This window comes from Corythoichthys intestinalis, chromosome 10 (assembly GCF_030265065.1).
Source record: "Corythoichthys intestinalis isolate RoL2023-P3 chromosome 10, ASM3026506v1, whole genome shotgun sequence".
Classification (NCBI taxonomy): domain Eukaryota; kingdom Metazoa; phylum Chordata; class Actinopteri; order Syngnathiformes; family Syngnathidae; genus Corythoichthys; species Corythoichthys intestinalis.
Window position 1 is genome coordinate 12,257,868 of NC_080404.1, and position 21,140 is coordinate 12,279,007.

General features: G+C 43.0%; 1 protein-coding gene and 1 long non-coding RNA gene across 2 annotated transcripts; one reads left to right on the forward strand and one right to left on the reverse strand.

Moving 5' to 3' along the window:
• Window positions 1–246: 246 nt before the first annotated feature.
• On the reverse strand, window positions 247–2,359 carry LOC130923259 (uncharacterized). The gene is made up of 3 exons (XR_009064681.1): window positions 2,048–2,359; window positions 846–929; window positions 247–712 (listed from the first exon to the last, which is right to left on the reverse strand). It is a non-coding gene; the product is annotated as an uncharacterized LOC130923259 (long non-coding RNA).
• Window positions 2,360–6,588: 4,229 nt separating this feature from the next.
• On the forward strand, window positions 6,589–20,748 carry LOC130923407 (ATP-binding cassette subfamily G member 4-like). Its single transcript, XM_057849089.1, has 16 exons — window positions 6,589–7,028; window positions 7,508–7,621; window positions 8,386–8,570; window positions 8,652–8,769; window positions 8,835–8,967; window positions 9,081–9,131; window positions 9,205–9,350; window positions 17,115–17,238; window positions 17,302–17,416; window positions 17,498–17,622; window positions 17,700–17,798; window positions 17,882–18,050; window positions 18,123–18,223; window positions 18,288–18,446; window positions 18,558–18,676; window positions 18,756–20,748. The coding sequence occupies exons 2-16, from the start codon at window positions 7,575–7,577 to the stop codon at window positions 18,979–18,981; spliced, it is 1,917 nt and encodes a 638-aa protein (XP_057705072.1). The 5' UTR covers window positions 6,589–7,028; window positions 7,508–7,574; the 3' UTR covers window positions 18,982–20,748.
• Window positions 20,749–21,140: the final 392 nt, after the last annotated feature.

The following is a 21,140-nucleotide window of genomic DNA, read 5'->3' on the forward strand; positions in this document are numbered from 1 at the left end:
AATTAAAGCCTTATAATGAAGGCAACGCATGCTGTATGTTAAGTAGCTACCAGGAATGAATCAAAAATCCCTACCGGTAAGTTGGCTACAAATATATAATGAATCTTCACGAAAACCTTATTTTCCGCACTATAAGGCCCATCGCATTATTAGGCGCACCTTCAATGAATGGCCTATTTTCAAACTTTTTTCATATATGACGCGCACCACATAAAATGGACACTACAGTAGAGACTGGGGTTACGTTATGCATCGATGAGATAGAGCTGTGCTCCAAGTTGCCGTGAGACCTTTTGTGGCTCAATATTGATTCATATATAAGGTGCACCAGATTATAAGGCTGTCGACTTTTATATACAGTCAGCTTTTGAGAAAATGTAAGGCTTTTAGATGCGCCGTATGGTGCAGAAAATACGGTTTTATTTTCTCCTAATAGCTCTCTGCACCTTAATTCTGACATTTGTTAAGCGACGCATTTGTCTAACTTCATGCTCAGGAAGTGGCCAAAGTAACTACTGGAGGCAAACAGTTGTGGTCTGTGAGATCTGGCCACTGGATGCAGGCATCACACTTCTGCGGAGGAATATTTTCCAGGTTGTTGACTGTTGAGATCCTCTTCTGCAACGGTAGATTCAGTATCACAATTGTTAACCACTGTGGGGGATGCGAGACATCTTCGTTTGGGCGGGGCACGGACAGATGTATCTATCTCCTGTGGAAGGAGACAGTGGAAAAAAATATGACATTCTTTTCTAAATTGCCTTTCTTGCTACTTACCCATCCCATAATGTTCCTTGCCCCACGGCCTAAGATAGGAATATGCCAGGAAAAGGAATACAACTTACAAAATGATGTTTGCATCCCAAGTGCAATATTGAGTAGGGGTCCTCTTTAGTTGGTCTCGCATCAGTGAGATGTATTCCACACACCTTGAACAGTAAATAATAATACAATCAGCAAATACAGTAAGTGAAACCAATAATGTATCATTAAAAGCTAAATATTTAGATTCAACCGTTTCCAGATTTAACATTTAAATGTCGTATTTAGATATAACATTTGCATTTAGGATATAAATTTAAAATGTAGATGTAATATATATATCTAGGATATAAATTCAAGATATACATTTAGGATATAAATGTAAGATTTATATTTTGGGTAAAAAGTTCAGATTTACATTTAAGATTTAAATTAAATATTTAATTCTGGATTTAAACATTCAGATCCAATACGTATTATTTAAAAATAAATATTCAAGTTGCTAAACAATGTTGTAAATGCAAAAAATAAGTGACTTTAAAAATGTCAAACATTTTAAACACTGCGTGGCGCTAGAGGTGAGAAAATGTTATCGTAATTTTCAGCATGAGCTGCTTTACAAATGGCGCCCCATAGCTTATTGCTGTTGTCTATTTGAAGATGACAATATAACCACAACTTCTGTGGGTATTTGAGTGAATCTCCTATGTGAAGTACACACCACAGTGTAACAATACACTGCCACGTTTTCCAAAACATTCTCAATAAAGATATATGACTACAAATAAGTGATGTCATTAAAACAGCAAAAACATGGTAAAATGTAACTTTGTGACAACAGTACCAAACATTTGTGCATCAAGTCTATCAGGAGTACACAGCTTTAAAACATTTGCCTGTTTTCTTTGATATCCTTAAAACATTGGATCTAGTACAAAATAACAGCTTTTGACATTATAAACATTTTCAAAAAATTACTATTGCAACATTGGTTTAACAGTGAGCATGTATTTATGCAAAAAAAGAAAAAAAAAAGAAATAATATTTCTGTAATAACCTAAAATAGATATTGAGCTCAAAATAATAATATACTGTATACTTTATATAAAAAGGTAGTTTCTCCATATATATTCTTTGCCTAAAAGTGATAAGAAACAACCTGACAAACACAAAACAAAAATTCTTCACCCAAAACCTGCCATGTAGATTTTACCCCCATCTGATAAGGTGCACAATGAAATAAACCTACAGACATCAAACTTGGGTCATGAGCTCTTAAACACACCTTTGCTCCATGGACGTTGGAATCCAAGGCTCTGTTCATCTCTTCACTATAAGTCAGGTAGGCTGACATAATGAATTGACGATTCAAACACGCAGCCACATGTATGGGCAACCGGTCTTCTCTGAAAACCTTCCACTTTGGAAAAGCTTATGATAATGTTCTTCTCCAGGAAGAGATCTGATCCTGTGCAGAATCTGAGGAACCAACACAGATGTTGTGTATCGGCATTTCCTAAGTAACTGGTTAGGAACGTTAGAACTGCCTTCTCTTGAAATTCCATATCTTAGGAAACAATCTAACAATCTTTCTCACAGTTGGTTCTCACATTGTTGTGACGTCATGAAAGATGATTTTGTCCATTGTTCGATGACAGAGGCTGGCTCTTGAACAGGGGCGTCACTAGGCTTTAATAAGAGGGGGGGCATAGCCCCCAGGAGTTACATAGGATATAAGTGAATGTAACGTACAACACAAAACTTTACTAATTAATATGTATATATCTATATGTAGGGATGGGAATTGATAAGATTTTTACGATTCCGATCGATATTGCCTAACGATTCGATTCTTCTATCGATTCTAATTTGGACTAATGGACTGTATGAGGTTCTGGGTTCAATATGTTTTATGGTTCATTCGCCTCGGGTGTCGGTTAGAACACAAGGAGCGGAGAGTGGAATTTGTCTTTGGCACTTTTAATCCAACTTGGCAACAGGCACAACTACATACAGGCAATGCCACTTGATATGAGAATCACTCAATGAGCAGATAACAGCATGCGTGGAATGATGCTGACGTATTTGTAGGTGTGTGAAAGACTGGAATGTGTGGGTATTTGTGTGGTTCTGAAAGAAAATTACATCATGTTAGTGCTGATACAATAAACAATGCAAAATGACTGTAAAGCAGTCTATAACACACATACATGACTCCTAGTGTAATGAACACAAAAGTGGGGGGGGGCGCGAGTGCGCGTGCACAACCGGGAAGCACGCTGCGTGCACGTGCGGTCATCATGGCCATAAAAGTGGTGAAAGCTAAATGGTAATGGTAAATGGTGTTATACTTGTATAGCGCTTTTCCACCTTTCAAGGTGCTCAAAGTGCATTACACTACATTGCCATTTCCCTACTGGTGACGCAGCACCAGGAGCAATGTGGGGTTCAGTATCTTGCTCAAGGATACTTAGGCGAGGAAACTAAGCACTGTACACTCATATGGATGTACAACATCATCTTAAGATGGTAAACTAACACATTCCTTCTTAACACAAATGTGCAACGCGAATATAATGGTAGGGGAGGGGGGGCCGAGTACGCGCACACAACCGGGAAGCACGCTGCGTGCATGTGCGGTCAACTTGGCCATAAAAGTGACGAAGACTAAGCACTGTACACTCATATGGATGTACAACATCATTTTAAGATGCTAAATCAAAACATTCCCTCTTAGCACAAACGTGCAACGCGAATATAATGTAAACAACGCTCTGCTCGACGCAGCAAGGATGAGCGGGAGCAACCAGCCGACGTAACAGTAAAAACATGAAACTTCCGCTCTGATAACGGCTCTAATTTATCATAAGAACTTTATGACATGAAGAGGAACTAGTTACATTCGTTCATGGAAGCATACCAATTAACAGGTGGCCACACGGTCCCAGACGATGCAGCGCTTGTGACGTAGGACAACCGGACTAGTTGCTATGGGAACGAACGCATACCCAAGGAACCGTTCTAACAGGAGTATTAAAATTTCTTATAAAATTGTTTAGGATTATTTTAGATGCATATATGTTATGTTTTTCTTATAGAGTATTCGACAAGGAATGCGATACAACCATTAATAGACTTTTTGGGAAAAATCACCATTTCTTTAAGTAGTCTCATGAATAATGACTTGGCCTGTGAAAACCACCGTATTATCACTTAGCAATGACACCTCAGGATACATTTGATGGGTGGTCACTTGCTGAATTATAGGTGTTTTAAAATGTGTAAGTTCCATTACATAAATTGTACTGCTTGGAATTGATATGAGAATCGTTTGGTGATCTGCCAAACGATTCCATGGAATTGATACACGTGGAACCGGCAGAACCGGTTCTCGATTCCCATCCCTATATTTATATGATGGGAAACACTGAGGTGACTTGAAGTTCCACTCTGAGATCCCCAATTTAGCCAAATTTCAAAATTGTCCTATATGCATCTGTGAAACATCATTGAAAAGCTTAAAATCTCAATTGTTTAAGGGAAGTACAATTTTGAACCGAAGGGCATTTAATTTTTTTTTTTTTTTTTTTTAAACAGCAAAACCCTAATTGGAGGTGAAAGCACGCGAGAGCAAAATTAAAGACGCCATGATTCTAACGAGATATTATTGCGTACTTACCTTGTTTCGATCCAAAAACTCCATGTAGTGTTTATCATTGAGCTGAATTTTTGGAGGTTTTATGGGTGAAACATGGTAGTATAACAAGGGTCGCGATGCAGAAATCGCAGACATCAAGGAGTGGTCGAGATGTTCTTTTTCATATATTTACCCTTTTAAACGTTTTTTTTTAAATAAATTTTTCTTTGTTTGGATCGATTATTTATCATCTTACATTTCGTGGAAAATGCAACAGCAACAAAAAAAAATTAAATTAAGCCATAGTTATGAGGTAGATATCCGTGACTTATTTACAGACACCATTTTTTCATTTTGACGTAATTTGTTGAACAGTTTAAAATATGCGAGTGAACAATTTTTTTTAAGTCTCTTTTTTTTTAATGAAATATTAGACATCAATTAATGATTCAAAGCTAGAGATGACAGACGTTTTGAATAATTCAATTACCTTCTTTTTATGGCTGGGTTGAAACAGAAGCGGTTGCGCAACGTCTGTAAAGGGGGGTTTCCTGGGGAAAACGGACAAATCAAAAATGGTTTGGGGGCTTAATACGCCATATAGACATATTGTTCTATCAAATACAACAGTTCTTTTGGCTTAAAATACAGCAGTTTATTTTAAAGAGGGGTGCAAGAGCAGAAACTGCTTTTTCAGTCTTGTCTGTGTTTTCCACCATATGGAATCTGACAAGGGTCAGAGACCGAACGGACCCAAGTATGCAGAGCTCAGAGCAGGTTTAATTGATAAGGTTCCCGAAAAGGAGAAGGCTTGGCTTTCGACGAGGCCTGGAGGGTTGTTCGAGCGGGGGGGGGGGGGGCAAGCAAGGCGAAGGCCCAGGCAGGATGCGTTCTAGGTACGGTCCTGTAGCAGGTTGCAGTTCACAGGAAAAAAAGGCAGAGGCACAGAGGAGGAGCAGGCTAGAGGCAAAAATCCACAAGGTCAAAAAGTTTATCAAAATCCAGGAAGACAGGGTAACTCGCAATGGAGCAGAGGGCTGTTTCCTGGTACACCAGACTCACCACTGTTCCAGCTATTGAGTCTGGCCACCATTCAGCGGATACAATTTCCAGGGCGGAGCAAGCCACAGCAAACAGACAGCGGAGTGGACCAATCACCGACGGGCAGACATGACGTTAGTAAAACGACGAGGGCAGGAAGAGGGACTTGCGCGCTGAAAGGAAACATACAAGGAAAGCGGAGTTTATTCAACATGGCTAGCACGAGACAGACTGTTGTCAATGACTCGTGTCGATGTGTTTTTGGTCATTTAAAACTGATTTTACCTTGGATTGGAACATAATCTCGGCTCTCCTGTTCACCATCTGTGTTGTTGTGGAGACGACTTCCAACGCGCAAGAGTTACGTTGCTCGTCAAGAACACGTCACGCAAATAAACGAATCTGATTTGTCGATTGATTTTGTACCTGCTCGAGAGGGAATTAATGGGCTGGTTCCCAGACTTTTTCTCTCAGTGTTTGAAAAATACAGGGAGAACAGTCTGGCCATGCCAGGCAAAGAGGGCTGTGCGTGCTTATGTAGGGAGGCTGTTGTAATGACCAGGTGTGCAGGACAGATGTGTGGAATGAGTGCTGATGACTGTGAGGGGAAAAAAGGTATACAGGCCTGCTGTGGGGCTCTAACAGAATCACAGACCTTTACTTGAGACTGCCTCAGATGATCACTGATGGGCTGAGGGAACAAGTTGCATTCTTTGAAAAAAAAAAAAAAAATCGTAGTCATTATATATTAATGAATAATTAGGACAGTGCTAAAGGGGCGTATGCGGCTCTTAAAACACGGGTTGCCGACCCCCACTTTAGCTGTTTAACTTTTCACTACCGACTGCCCCCCCCCCCCAAAAAAAAAATAAGTAATACAAAAATAATAACATAAATAAAAATAAAAAATTGCTACGATTTCTAAACCTACTGCAATTTTTTGAAAAGCTATGGGACACATTGTCCCAATGGGAGTGAATGGGTTAACACAGTGCTGCATTGTTCTGTAGATTCACTTTTATTAGAAGATACTTGGAGATAGAGATAACAGAAAGTGTTTATCCTGACACACTAGTTAGGAATACGTTGAGATCAGATTTGAAACAAAGTGTTCCACATTCATTTCTTTCTTGTTTGACCGCACCCTGAGACCCTCAGCCTTTGCATGCCGACTCAAAGCCTTCAGAACAGAAAAGGAACGTGCTGCGTTGTGGGTACGAGGTCAAGAGCCAACGCCCGGATGATGTTTTAGGGGTCCGGGACGACCTAAGGACCTTGTTCACAGACTCTTGGCGCCATACAAAAATAGTGTGACATCACACAGAGGGAAGAAATCCGGACAAAATGGCCACCAGCCCAGACACTACATTGCCCAGCATGCCGCACAACACCTGCAGGTGTGGCTACTGGAGCCACTGCTGAATGAGGCTCTAGTCAAGAGAGCAGAGGTTAAGCACATTTACAGAAGGCTAAGAAAGACCTGGAAGAAAGCTTTTAGATCTTTGAGAACAGACCCTTTGAGAATTTTAGTTTGTTGCTACTTTGCCACATTTTGGCCACTTTCTTTTGGAGAAATCCGCTGTTTGAGGTAAGCATTTACACAAACATCCAAATATGAGTTGAATCTGTGCACTGTAAATACTATAACATCTCAATCGGAGTATTTTTCTTAAATGTAGTCAAATAATTTTCTCCATGTTGTTTTGAGTGTTCAGCACAAATTAATGTGTCAAATTATTGCACTTACTTGAAGTAAATTTGTTCTTATTTAGCCCATACATTTAAATGTTGGTCATTCTTCACCTGAATGAAAAAATGGCTTTGAAATCATGTTTTGGACAATATCTATTCTTGAATTTAGAACATTTTTGACATTTTAAAGCTTTTTAAAGATTAAATATGCTAATTTATTGCTGAAAATAAGTCTCACTACACTGCTGAACAGAAAGTTGTTATTCACAGAGTTTTTGTTTTTAGCGTTATTGTTTTGAGAGTTATTGAAGAGAGTTATTTCTAATGTTGTTGTTGTATTGTTTGTTGATTTATTTTTGTTTCCCTGCTTTACAGTTTCTCTGTGCAAACAAGGGGTGGGGTATTAGCTGTCTTATCGGGTCGTGACCTTGCTTCAGAGAAGATGCTGAGAGCTGTGAATCTTATCCGGTACAAAAATGAATGTAGCAAGTACGATGATGAATCATTTGGAAACATATATCTCACATTTATGGTCATTTGTGTGTGTGTCGCTTGTGTGCACTTGTTTCATGCATAGCCTATCAGTCAAAGCAATCACTCATTCACATGACTACTTTTATACTTGCATTGTTTAATACTCATAGTTACTACATAGTGTGATGTGTTCGCATTCCGTCATATAACTTTCCATTTTTACTCTTGAGCTGTTTAACACATACATTTACTGCTCAACACTAAAGATGCAGGATAATATCGGTTAGTGATAATAATCGGCCAATAATGGCAATTATGACTTTACATACATAATGCAGATTTTAAAACCCAAACAAACTCAAAACTTGACAATGCATGAATGAAAAGTTTGGGCTTTGATTCGGTTCAACAAATGAATTATGTTGTTACCTCCGTCATTTTATGCAATCCTTAATAGTATTCTTTCTTAAGACTGACTTACTTACAAAGGCATTTTTGTGCAATGAAGTATTTACTTTGTTGCCAATAGTTTACCGCTACACATTGTCAGACAATCTGTCATTGTTAAGATGTCGGAATTTAATACTTGCTCACATTTAATGTGGGGAAAAGTAGCAATAAATGTTATTTTTTGCACATTCACATCAAGTCACCAAATGGTGCATACAGTATATGGAGTCTTTTTCTAATGGAATAACAAAAGGACTGTGATCCGTCGGTGTGCATGAAGGTTTAGCCGCCTCACTGTGCAGTGAATAACAAATGTCTGCCGCCTCTAGAAAATTCCCGAAGGAGCAAAATCGGGGCGATTACAGCATCCTGATGGACGTAAGCAAAAGCGAATCCCAAGAAGTGGGCCCACCGGAAAACTTGTTCAGCGAGCTTCCGTGCCAGGCGGCTGTCAACCTGGAGTTCAACGACCTCTCTTTCACCGTTCAGCAGGGGTTGTGTTGGAAGAAGAAAGGTCAGGCATTCTCCGTTTTTAGAAGAGTGTCCCCAAAAAACTGATGACCATAACCAGAAAAGTGTATTTACTCCTCATCAGGTTGCAAAACGCTCCTCGACAATCTGTCCGGACAATTCAACAGCAAAGAGCTCATTGCTATCATGGGACCCTCCGGAGCTGGCAAGTCCACAATGATGAATGTCCTGGCTGGATATAGGTAAATCCACTGTTGGGCACAATGCCTAAAATAGTCCAGTTAAAATACAATAATCTGCATTACAGGGAGACTGGCATGACAGGCCAAATCCTGGTAAACGGTCACCCGAGGGACTTGGTCAAATTCCAGAAGATCTCATGCTATATCACGCAAAGGGATGTCTTAATGCCTCACCTCTCAACAGAGGAGGCTATGATGGTGAGCTCATTTGATATGAAAAAATAAATAAATAAATAAAATAATAATAATAATTAATCACTAATAACTATTAATTTCCACGCTAAGCCGATTTATTTATTTATTTATTTTAGGTGGCAGCCAACTTGAAACTAAATGAATCATTGCAGGTCAAAAGGAAGATAGTAAGTTCTGACAACAAGTTTTGAGACTTCATGTCACCTTGTGAGGGACGAATACATCCTTCCTGTGTCACAGGTGAACGAAGTCTTGACAGCTTTAGGCCTGATGAGCTGTGCTAAAACACGCACCAACAATCTGTCGGGTGGTCAGTTGAAAAGACTGGCCATTGGTCTCGAGCTGGTCAACAATCCGCCTGTCATGTTCTTTGATGAGCCCATCAGGTACGACATCACACATGACGTGATCTTAACCGTTTGCGTCAAAATTGACCCGCTTGACGCTTTTAAAACTGATATTTATAACTCTGCCTGAACTCAGGGGTCGGCAACCCAAAATGTTTGAAAGAGCCATATTGGCCCAAATACAAACAAACCAACAAACAAACATAAACAAATATGTCTGCACCTGCAAAAAATGAAAGCAGTGTATAAGCTTTATAATGAAGGCAACACATGCTGTATGTATCTAAACTAGCTAGATTAGCCTACTATCAAAATGACTAAGTTGGCTACCAATACACAGTGAACCTTCAGGACTAAATGCTTATTTTCCCTGCCGTGCATCCTATCGAGCACCATGTGACCACACTGTTGTACAACTTAGAACATTAATGAATTAGAAGACTGTTTGTGTCATGTTTGTCCTCTCTCAGAAACCAAATTAAAGGTTAGGGTTTAGGGTTAGGGTTTAACCCTAACCCGTGTTACAGTTTGTAACCGAAGGCGGAGTTTGAATTTTGTTAGAGGGGGGACAAAACATGTTGATGACCCTGAAACAAAAGTCAAAAGTTTGGAAACACCTCATCATTTGTGCTTTTTCTCTATTTTCACTCATTTACACGGTAAATTCTCAGTGAAGATATCAAAACTATGAATGAACATGTGGAATTAGTTTTCTGGCACAAAAAAAAAAAAAAAGTAAAATAACGGAAAACAGGTTTTATATTCTACTTCCTTCAAAGTATCCACCCTTTTCTCTCGTTACTTTTTTGCACACTTTTGGCCTTGTTTCAATTAGCTTCAAGGTACAGACTCCTGAAAAGGTTTTCACTTCACAGGTATTCCTTAAAAGGGTTATCCATCCATCCATCCATCCATTATCTTCCGCTTAGTCCGGGGTCGGGTCGCGGGGGCAGCAGCTTTAGCAGGGAAGCCCAGACTTCCTTCTCCCCAGCCACTTCAGCCAGCTCCTCCGGCGGGATTCCAAGGCGTTCCCAGGCCAGCCGAGTGACATAGTCTCTCCAGCGTGTCCTGGGTCGACCCCGGGGCCTCCTGCCGGTGGGACATGCCCGGAACACCTCTCCAGGGAGGCGTCCAGGAGGCATCCGAACCAGATGCCCGAGCCACCTCAACTGGCTCCTCTCAACGCGGAGGAGTAGCGGCTCGACACCAAGCCCCTCCCGGATGACCGAGCTTCTCACCCTATCTCTAAGGGAGAGCCCGGACACCCTGCGGAGGAAACTCATTTTGGCCGCTTGTATCCGGGATCTTGTTCTTTCGGTCACGACCCACAGCTCGTGACCATAGGTGAGGGTAGGAACGTAGATCGACCGGTAAATCGAGAGCTTCGCCTTTTGGCTCAGCTCCTTCTTCACCACAACGGACCGGTGCAGAGTCCGCATCACTGCAGACGCTGCACCGATCCGCCTGTCAATCTCCCGCTCCCTCCTACCCTCACTCGTGAACAAGACCCCAAGATACTTGAACTCCTCCACTTGGCGCAGGATCTCATCCCCGACCCGGAGAGGGCACTCCACCCTTTTCCGGCTGAGGACCATGGTCTCGGATTTGGAGGTGCTGATCTTCATCCCAACCGCTTCACACTCGGCCGCGAACCGCCCCAGTGAGAGTTGGAGGTCACGGCTTGATGAAGCCAACAGCACCACTTCATCTGCAAAAAGCAGAGATGCAATGCTGAGGCCACCAAACCGGACACCCTCAACGCTTCGGCTGCGCCTAGAAATTCTGTCCATAAAAATTATGAACAGAATCGGTGACAAAGGGCAGCCTTGGCGGAGTCCAATCCTCACTGGGAACGAATTCGACTTACTGCCGGCAATGCGGACCAGACTCTGACACTGGTCGTACAGGGACCGAACAGCCCTTACCAGGGGGCTCGGTACCCCGTACTCCCGGAGCACCCTCCACAGGACTCCCCTAGGCACACGGTCGAACGCCTTCTCCAAATCCACAAAACACATGTGGACTGGTTGGGCGAACTCCCATGCACCCTCGAGGACCCTGCCGAGGGTGTAGAGCTGGTCCACTGTTCCACGGCCGGGACGAAAACCACACTGCTCCTCCTGAATCCGAGATTCGACTTCCCGACGGACCCTCCTCTCCAGCACCCCTGAATAGACTTTACCGGGGAGGCTGAGGAGTGTGATCCCTCTATAATTGGAACACACCCTCCGGTCCCCCTTTTTAAAAAGGGGGACCACCACCCCGGTCTGCCAATCCAGAGGCACTGTCCCCGATGTCCACGCAATGTTGTACCGGCGTGTCAGCCATGACAGCCCCACAACATCCAGAGCCTTTAGGAACTCCGGGCGGATCTCATCTACCCCTGGGGCCTTGCCACCGAGGAGTTTACCAACCGCCTCAGTGACTTCAACCCCAGAGATCGAAGAGCCCACCTCAGAGTCCCCAGACTCTGCTCCCTCAAAGGAAGGTGTGTCGGTGGAATTGAGGAGGGCTTCGAAGTATTCTCCCCACCTACTCACGACGTCCCGAGTGGAGGTCAGTAGTACACCATCTTCACTATACACAGTGTTAATGGTGCACTGCTTTCCTCTCCTCAGACGCCGGATGGTGGACCAGAATTTCCTCGAAGCTGTCCGGAAGTCGTTTTCCATGGCCTCGCGGAACTCCTCCCATGTCCGAGTTTTTGCCTCGGCGACCGCCGAAGCCGCAGTCCGCTTGGCCAGCCGGTACCTGTCAGCTGCCTCCGGAGTCCCACAGGCCAAAAAGGCCTGATAGGCCTCCTTCTTCAGCTTGACGGCATCCCTTACCGCTGGTGTCCACCAGCGGGTTTGGGGATTGCCGCCACGACAGGCACCAACCACCTTACGGCCACAGCTCCGATCGGCCGCCTCAACAATGGAGGTGCGGAACATGGCCCACTCGGACTCAATGTCCCTCACCTCCCCCGGGACAAGGGAGAAGTTCTGCCAGAGGTGGGTGTTGAAACTCTTTCTGACAGGGGATTCTGCCAGACGTTCCCAGCAGACCCTCAAAATACGTTTGGGCCTGCCAGGTCTGGCCAGCAACTTCCCCCACCATCGGAGCCAACACACCACCAGGTGGTGATCAGTTGACAGCTCCGCCCCTCTCTTCACCCGAGTGTCCAAAACATGTGGCCGCAAGTCCGATGACACGATTACAAAGTCGATCATTGAACTGCGGCCTAGGGTGTCCTGGTGCCAAGTGCACATGTGGACACCCCTATGTTTGAACATGGTGTTCGTTATGGACAAACCGTGCCGAGCACAGAAGTCCAATAACAGAACACCACTCGGGTTCTGATCGGGGGGGCCGTTCCTCCCAATCACGCCCCTCCAGGTCTCACTGTCATTGCCCACGTGTGCATTAAAGTCCCCCAGTAGAACGAGGGAGTCCCCAGAGGGGGCGCTCTCCAGCACACCCTCCAAGGACTCCAAAAAGGGTGGGTATTCTGAGCTGCTGTTCGGTGCATAAGCGCAAACAACAGTCAGAACCCGTCCCCCCACCCGAAGGCGGAGGGAGGCTACCCTCTCGTCTACGGGGGTAAACCCCAACGTACAGGCACCAAGCCGGGGGGCAATAAGTATGCCCACACCTGCTCGGCGCCTCTCGCCATGGGCAACTCCAGAATGGAAGAGAGTCCAACCCCTCTCGAGAGGATTGGTACCAGAACCCAAGCTGTGTGTGGAGGAGAGTCCAACTATATCTAGTCGGAACTTCTCTGCCTCACCCACCAGCTCAGGCTCCTTCCCTGCCAGAGAGGTGACATTCCATGTCCCAAGAGTTAGCTTCTGCAGCTGGGGGTTGGACCGCCAAGGCCCCCGCCTTTGGCTGCCGCCCAACTCTCTACGCACCCGACCCCTTTGGCCCCTCCCACAGGTGGTGAGCCCATGGGAAGGGGAACCCATGTTGCCTTTTCGGGCTGTGCCCGGCCGGGCCCCATGGGGACAGGCCCGGCCACCAGACGCTTGCCTTCGAGCCCCACCTCCAGGCCTGGCTCCAGAGGGGGGCCCCGGTAACCCGCGTCCGGGCAAGGGAAACTGGAGTTCATTTCTTTTTCTCATCATAAGGGGTCAGTTTGAGCCATGCTTAGTCTGGCCCCTCACCTAGGACCTGTTTGCCATGGGTGACCCTGCCAGGGGCTTAAAGCCCCAGACAACATAGCTCCTAGGATCATTGGGACACGCAAACCCCTCCACCACGATAAGGTGATGACTCACGGAGGAGTAAAAGGGTTAATAAGTGGAATTTGTTGCCTTTTCAATGGGGTGGGCACCATCATTTGTATTACATTGAATGAGGTGTGTCCAAACTTTTGGCCTGTACTGTAGATATACATGCATCGTGACACTTTGTGTTCAGTCCTCAGTTCCGCATTAGTTGTTGTTGAAACTTTTGAAAGCTTAGGTTTATGGAAATTCCAAATATCCATCTTGCCTCCTCAGCTGTACTTTTGGCTAAGCAAAGGACCATCTCTAAGGTGGTAGGACATGTTAGTGGTAGATTCTTCTTCACTTAGTTCATCTTTGTTGTTTGTTTTATATCTGTAAAACTTTTATGGACACGATTTGAACAGCTAAGTCTTCATTTTAAGGGGGAAGTTCAGCATTTTTGACATCAGGCTTAATCTTCCATTTAGCGGGGGTTTAATTCGTCGTAGGAGTCATTTGAACAAATTCCGTGCAGTTTGTCATTTATTTGTTTCAAGGCTCCGGAGTGGCTAAGCTAGCGTGAGTCAATAGTGGTTGAAATCAACTCCATCGACTAATTAAAGCCCCGCTAACTCGCAGAAAATTCAATTCTATGCGATGGCATTTTCCTGTTGTCATTCTTATGGTGAGGCAGCGAAGGGAGAAACATTGGTAACAAGTAACGGATCCTTGTTGTCACATATTACTTTAAAAAGTAATTGAATTACTGATTACACCTCATATAAGTCATTTATTTACTATACTGATTACTTTATTATCAAAGTAAGTACATTTCTTTGAAAAGTAACTTATCAGTTTCCTTTTACCACTATTTCTCCTTTTGCTGCCTCAACATAAAAATGACAACAGAAAAATGTCATCGCATGTAATTGAATTTTTCACATAAGGCTTAATCTTTGAGTTAGCGGGGGTTTAATTGGTCAATGGAGTTGATTTCAACCACCATTGACTCACGCTAGCTTATCCACTCCGGAGCCCCGAAACTAACAAGCAGCTGACAAATTGCACAGAATACGTTCAAATCAACTCCAACGACTAATTAACCCTTCCCGCGCTAATTCCAAGATTAAGCCTAACAATTCTGAACTTCCCCTTTAAAATGAAGACCTAGTCATTAAAATATTGTCTGTAAAAGTTGTAAAGCAATAAAACAACAACAAAAATGAATGAAATGAACAAAAACCCTACAAAGTATTTCATAATGGGTCAAAATCATTTTTCGAACGGATCACATGACTAGCACCTTAGAGACTGTCCTTTGCTTTGCTTAGCCAAAACTACACCTGGGGAGGCAAGATGGATATTTAGAATTTCTTTAAACCTAAGCTTTCAAAAGCTACCAACAACAACAGAGCTTGGACCGAGGATTGAACACGAACAGTGTCAAGATGTGTATATACTGTATATACAGTATAGGCCAAAGGTTTGGAGACACCTCAAAGGTAGATACTTTCAAGAAAGTATAATATAAAACCTGTTTACAGTTATTTCTTTTCTTTTTTTTTTTTTTGCCAAGTACATGATTCCACATGTTCCTTCATAGTGTTGATGTCTTCAGTGAGAATGTACAATAGTAGTGAAAAACTGAAAATATGTCAAATGCAATAAGGATGAGGTGTTTCGAAACTTTTGACTTTGTTTCAGGGTCATCAACATGTTTTGTCCCCCCCTCACGAAAGTAAAACTCCGCCTACGGTTACAAATTGTAACTCTAAAATGTACAGAAAGGCTGGTTACAAAGTTCTGGCTCTCTCGTGACCTGTAGGCTTTGTTTCTAATTCTGTCGCGTTGTGCTGTAATTCCAAGTGCTTCCTTGAATTGGATGTCGAGTTTTTAGCGGACGACAGTCTTTTTGAGCCAGGGCAAAGTTTGCAATGCACGGAGATGTTTTTGTCATCTTTACTGGACAAAAATGTGAAGTAATGGCTGTATTTCCAGTGAAATGCAAATACAGCCGTTTGTGGTATCTCCCTTACCTTTCATTGTTACCATTCTGACAAGGTAGCCAGGCTATGTTGTTGACTGCGGTGGCAGACAGCGCATACACGCAGCATGGTAATACATGTGACCCGTTTTTTGTTTTTTTTTTCCCCCCGATGAGAAAATGTCAGCTGTGATGTCACTCTCAAACTCAAGAGCAATATGTTCTTTTCAAATGATCTTTGTACATAACTAGAGTATTCTTCATTCTACCTACACTATGAGGCAATAACAAAATTGTAATGCACAGGGACTAAGGAAACTAACTTTAATCAGATTACTGGCCTAGAAAAATGAACGCGTTAGATTGCTCGTTACTGGAAGTAAGTCATCAGATTACAGTGACACGTTACTTAGTAACGCGTTACTGACAACACAGTAACTGATAAATTACTTTTAAAGTAACCTCGTTACTTTGATAACAAAGTAATCAGTAAAGTAACTGGATTACTTTTTTGAGGTGTAATTAGTCATCGCTTTTTCAAGTACTCTGTGACAACGCTGATTGGGACAGACTCAAAAATATCAAAGTGATCCTTACTTCGAACTCACGAATGTCAAAATGTAAGAAAGTAGTCGACCAAGAACTGTCGTGACGGATGGATACATAGGTTATAGTTAGGGTTGCACATACAGTAGGTGGTCCGCATGCGGGCATGCGTACTGGACGCAGACAAACGGGCTGGCCCTCAACAGCTTTTGCGTACCGATGGCTGACCACTGTATTTGCGGCGGACACATGGACGAGCAAATCACTTCTCAAAATGTCAAAGAGGTAGGCCCCACTGAGTAATTATTTCCGTGCTTCCCCACCCCAGTACCATGGCTAGAAGCAAATGATGCTCGCACGGAAATGTGGCGCAACATTTGGCGTGAGAATCCCAATGTCGCTGATAAGAGCAGCGAATTTTATGTAGGGTCAAAGAATTTCAGCCATCCAAACTGTGAAAAGCATGAAAAAAACAGAGAGCATGTGGCAATTACGCAAACTATCGATGTCAGACAGGACCCCACTCGCCCTATGGACAAGTGGCGGAATAAAGTTCATGAAGAACAGCACCATGCACTGACAAACATGTTTTTGCTCGCATTTCACAAAGCTAAACATGCACGTTCAATGAGCTCTTATGAGGAGGACATCCCACTTTTACAAAGGCTTGGAGTTCATGTGGGAGCCGCATATGAATGCCCTTTATTTTGAATTATTGCTTTTATGTTTATTTCTTGACATTTCACTTCAAAGTAATGGCAGTTTTGTTGTGCCAGTTGATGTAAATCAAGCATTAATTGTTAACATAATTAATGAAAGGTAATTGGCTCTAAGTAAAGCTTGTCATAATTTTCTCGCATCAGGCAGGTTGGCTCTCAAGCTCAATGAGGACCAAGTCACATCTCCAGGTCCTCCTCTGAGAACCTGGGCAAAAAAATATATGTGCACCCCTGGTTATAGTAATAGTTGCAACACGATACAAACTCCTCACGACAGACATCTCAATCTTTGACTATGAAATGTGATGAGATGTGCCTGTGGCTTAGCAAGCTTGAGGGGAAAAAATGTTATATGTCTTCTCAGTGGTTTGGACAGTGCAACATCCATCCAAGTCATCTCTCTCCTGAAGTGTCTGGCTAATGGAGGCCGGACAATCATCTGCACTATTCATCAGCCCAGCGGCAACCTCTTTCTGATGTTTGATCAGGTAAACTTCAATATCCTCGCCAGTGAAATCAGCCGAGATGTAACCGTGTTCTCTCTCGTCTAGCTGTTCATTCTCAGCCAAGGCCAATGTATATACAGAGGCACAGTCTCCCACCTCGTCCCTCACCTGACCGCCCACAACCTTCATTGCCCAAAGTTTCACAATCCAGCGGATTTCAGTGAGTGCTCAAGATTTCCGTTTCAATCTTACGTAAGGAATGTGACTCACTTTATTAATTGTTGGCGATTTACACCTGCAGTCATAGAGGTGGCGACGGGAACCCACGGAGACATGCAGGCAGTGTTATTTCAGGCCGCTCAAAGCAGCCCGTGCTGTGAGAAGAGCGTCGAGGACAACCAGGGTTCCTCCGGGCATTTGGAATCGGTACGTGATTCTTTACCATGTGCCTCGCGTCGAATAAATGTGGCTGTAGAACGTGTCGCTTACTTATGTTGCTACAGGAGCTAACGCCCTTTGCCGTGCCGAACTTTGCCACGAGTATGTTCAAACAATTCTACATCCTCTTTAAAAGGAACCTGACAGTGATGGGGAGAGACAAGGTAAATAAAACGACAAATGCTGAAAAGAAAATATTCCGACTGGAATTTGGGAAATGAGCTTTTCTTCCATATGTGTTGTGAAGATGCTGACCTCCCTGAGGGTTGCCTCTCACCTGGCGATGGGACTCCTGATCGGCCTGCTTTACTTCGGCCTCGGAAACGACGCCGAGTTTGCCCAGGACAACACCGCCTTCCTTTTCTTCTCCATGCTGTTCCTCATGTTTGCCGCCCTGATGCCCACCGTTCTCACCTGTAAGAGAAATTTGGAGTGTTCGGCTTAAGTTGGAAATGATCGACTGCCATTCGTCTGCTTTTCTTCCACAGTTCCTCTGGAAATGTCCCTGTTTATCAGGGAACACTTAAACTCCTGGTACAGCCTCCATGCGTACTACGTGGCAAAAACATGTGCGGACGTATCGTTTCAGGTAGTAAGCTTTCACGATAGTCTTTATGGAGATCCTCCATCCTCATTTCCAACGTCGTTTCCAGGTGACCTGTCCATTCCTGTACTGCACTATTGCGTACTGGATGACGAGCCAGCCTCCAGAGGCCGTTCGCTTCTTGCTCTTTGTCTCCTTTTCTACATCAGTCGCTCTGGTCGCTCAGTCACTGGGGCTGCTTGTAGGGGCAGCATCTCCGTCGCCGCAGGTAAGGCCCGTACCCTGCCGTACCCTAGTCTTTCCTGTCCTCACTCTCGAATGAGTTGATGACAAATGCGGTTCACCCCCCTCACAAATGCATCATAACACCACCTCGCAGGTCGCCAGCTTTGCCGGGCCGATCACAGCCATTCCCATGGTCTTGCTCTCGGGATTTTTCATCAATTTCCAAACCATTCCTAATTATCTTCGCTGGGTCTCTTACACGTCCTATGTCAGGTACGTTTAATTGGATATTTTCCTCGTCAGTGATCATTCTTCTGCTTTGCATTTGCACAAATGAACAAATTCTATCTAGGTACGGCTTCGAGGGAGTGCTCGTCTCCATCTACGGGATGGATCGCGAAAATCTGGAATGTAAGGTGGAGATGTGCAACTCTGAAGATCCCCAAAACATCCTGCAAATGCTGGATGTGGCAGAAAGCAAGATCTACATGGATTTCATTATCTTAGGAGTTTTCTTCACCATCATCAGGGGGGCAACTTATCTCGTTCTGCGCTACAGAGTGAGAGCAACCCGTTGATTTGGAGTAAATGTGCGTTGACCGGGATGTTACCGCAACCTTTGCTGGTCAAATTTAAATTCGGTTGTAGTTTACCACGAGTGTGCTAGTATTATGTTAACTGCAAATGTTTTTGTCAAGTAAAAGCTTGCTATTTTTTTTTTTATATTAATGATTTGAGCTTTTTCTGTGGAAATGACCTGGAAACAGGAATACATTTATGTTTTGGATGTGTGAAAACCAAACAGTTTTGGACTACTTTGGAACCCTTTTTTTTCTTCTTCTTCTTCTTTTCATGATTCTAGCGGCCCCTATTATCATTTTACCCAGATTTCGAACAACTCGCAAATGTTTTTGTGTGTTTGTATGTGGAGTGAAACTGTGGAACAATTTAGACAAACACTTCAAGCACTGTCAAAATATCCCAACTACAAGTCAATACAGATTTATTTTGCATTGATCACTTAGCCTTTCAATTAATTAGGGTCATGTTTGCGAGAAATGTAGCCCTGACCCCCGTTCACTCAATCGGATTAGTCTTATTATAAATGTCCTATCCCCAGCAAAAGTTTACATTATTTTGCAATGATAACGTAACCATGTTAACTGCATCTGTTTCTGTATAGCCTATGTGTCATTTTTTTTTTTTTTGGTCAACTCTTGCTTGAAGCAGATGTTTGTATGCATCATGGGCGTAGGTTTGGTCTCAATATTGGTAGGTACCTAACCCGCATGTACGCCTTTTGCTGGGGACGGGACATTAATAAGACTAATCCGATTGGGTGAACGTGGGTCAGGGCTATATTCCTAACCAATATGAACCGAATTGATTGATAGGCTAAATGATTAATGCAAAATAAATCAGTATTGACTTATATGGGGCGCCGTTTGTAAAGCAGCACATGCTAAAAATTACGACATTTTCTCACATTTAGCGCCACGCGGTGTTAAAATGTGGGAAATTTGTACAGTCACTTTTTTTTGCACATTTACAACATTGGTTAGCAAGATTTATTTTTTGTTTTGGACTGGAATGTTTAAATCCAGAACTAAATATTTATTTAAATCGTAAATATAAATGTTAAATTTATATTCTAGATATATATTTTTAGTTTCTGTCCTAAATAAATTTATTACATTTATATCCGAATTATATAGCTTAAATCTAAATTTTATATTTATATCCTAAATGTAAATGTTATATCTAAATACTATATTTGAATCTTAAATCTGGAAACAGTTGAAACTAAATATTTAGTGTACTATGCAAATGCACATGACTGGGGACCGGAAGTAAGAAAATAAAAGCTGGAGGAGCTCACTGTTTACGTTGCTTGAAAACGAATAACACCTACTCAACGGTGGCAGTCGGCTCTTTTCGATTATGGTCGATAACAGTGACAAGAATGACTTAAGTTCAGTTGTTCAGTTGTATTAGTGGGCACAGCTACGTTCGCTATCGCCTCGCATTTCTCTTGGATTGGGTGTATACCCTCAGCATCAATCACATGTCCTAAATAAGACACGCTGTGCTGAAAGAATGCACATTTCTCCCTTTTTACTTTGAGGTTGTGGGTTTTTAACGTTTTTAGAACCTCTTCCAAATGTGTCATATGTGTTTCATTGTCCTTTCCAGTAATTAGAATATCATCTAAATAACAAATGACACCATCGATGCCTTGTAGCACTTGTTCCATTAAATTCGCTCTTGAGTGTTTTACTCAGTTGAATTGTATTAAATGCATCATTCGCTGTCTCAAAAAGTCACATTAAAAAAAATAATAATAATTGACCACGTAGTTTTTGAGTTATGGCCATAGCAACACCATAGCAACGAGGGACACGCCGCCCTGCTGACCGCTACCTGATGACGTAACTTCCAGGGAGCCTCGCCACCACTCTGAACACGGAAATATAGCACTACGCTCTCCTCACCATATATTGCAAACATTTTCTGGGTTTTACTAGCAAGATTCGTCATGCTCTCTCGATGTGTACAGATGAATTGCTCACAGCAAGACGCGAGACTCTATGATTGGTCCAAAAAAACTTCTCCTGCAAAGGTTTGGACCGTTTTTGTGAGTATGCATACAGGTCCCCAAAGGGCTCATTGTTTTCATCATTTCAGCGAAGACAGGTTTGAAAACCTACAACAATGCAACCTTGGTTTTACAAAGACG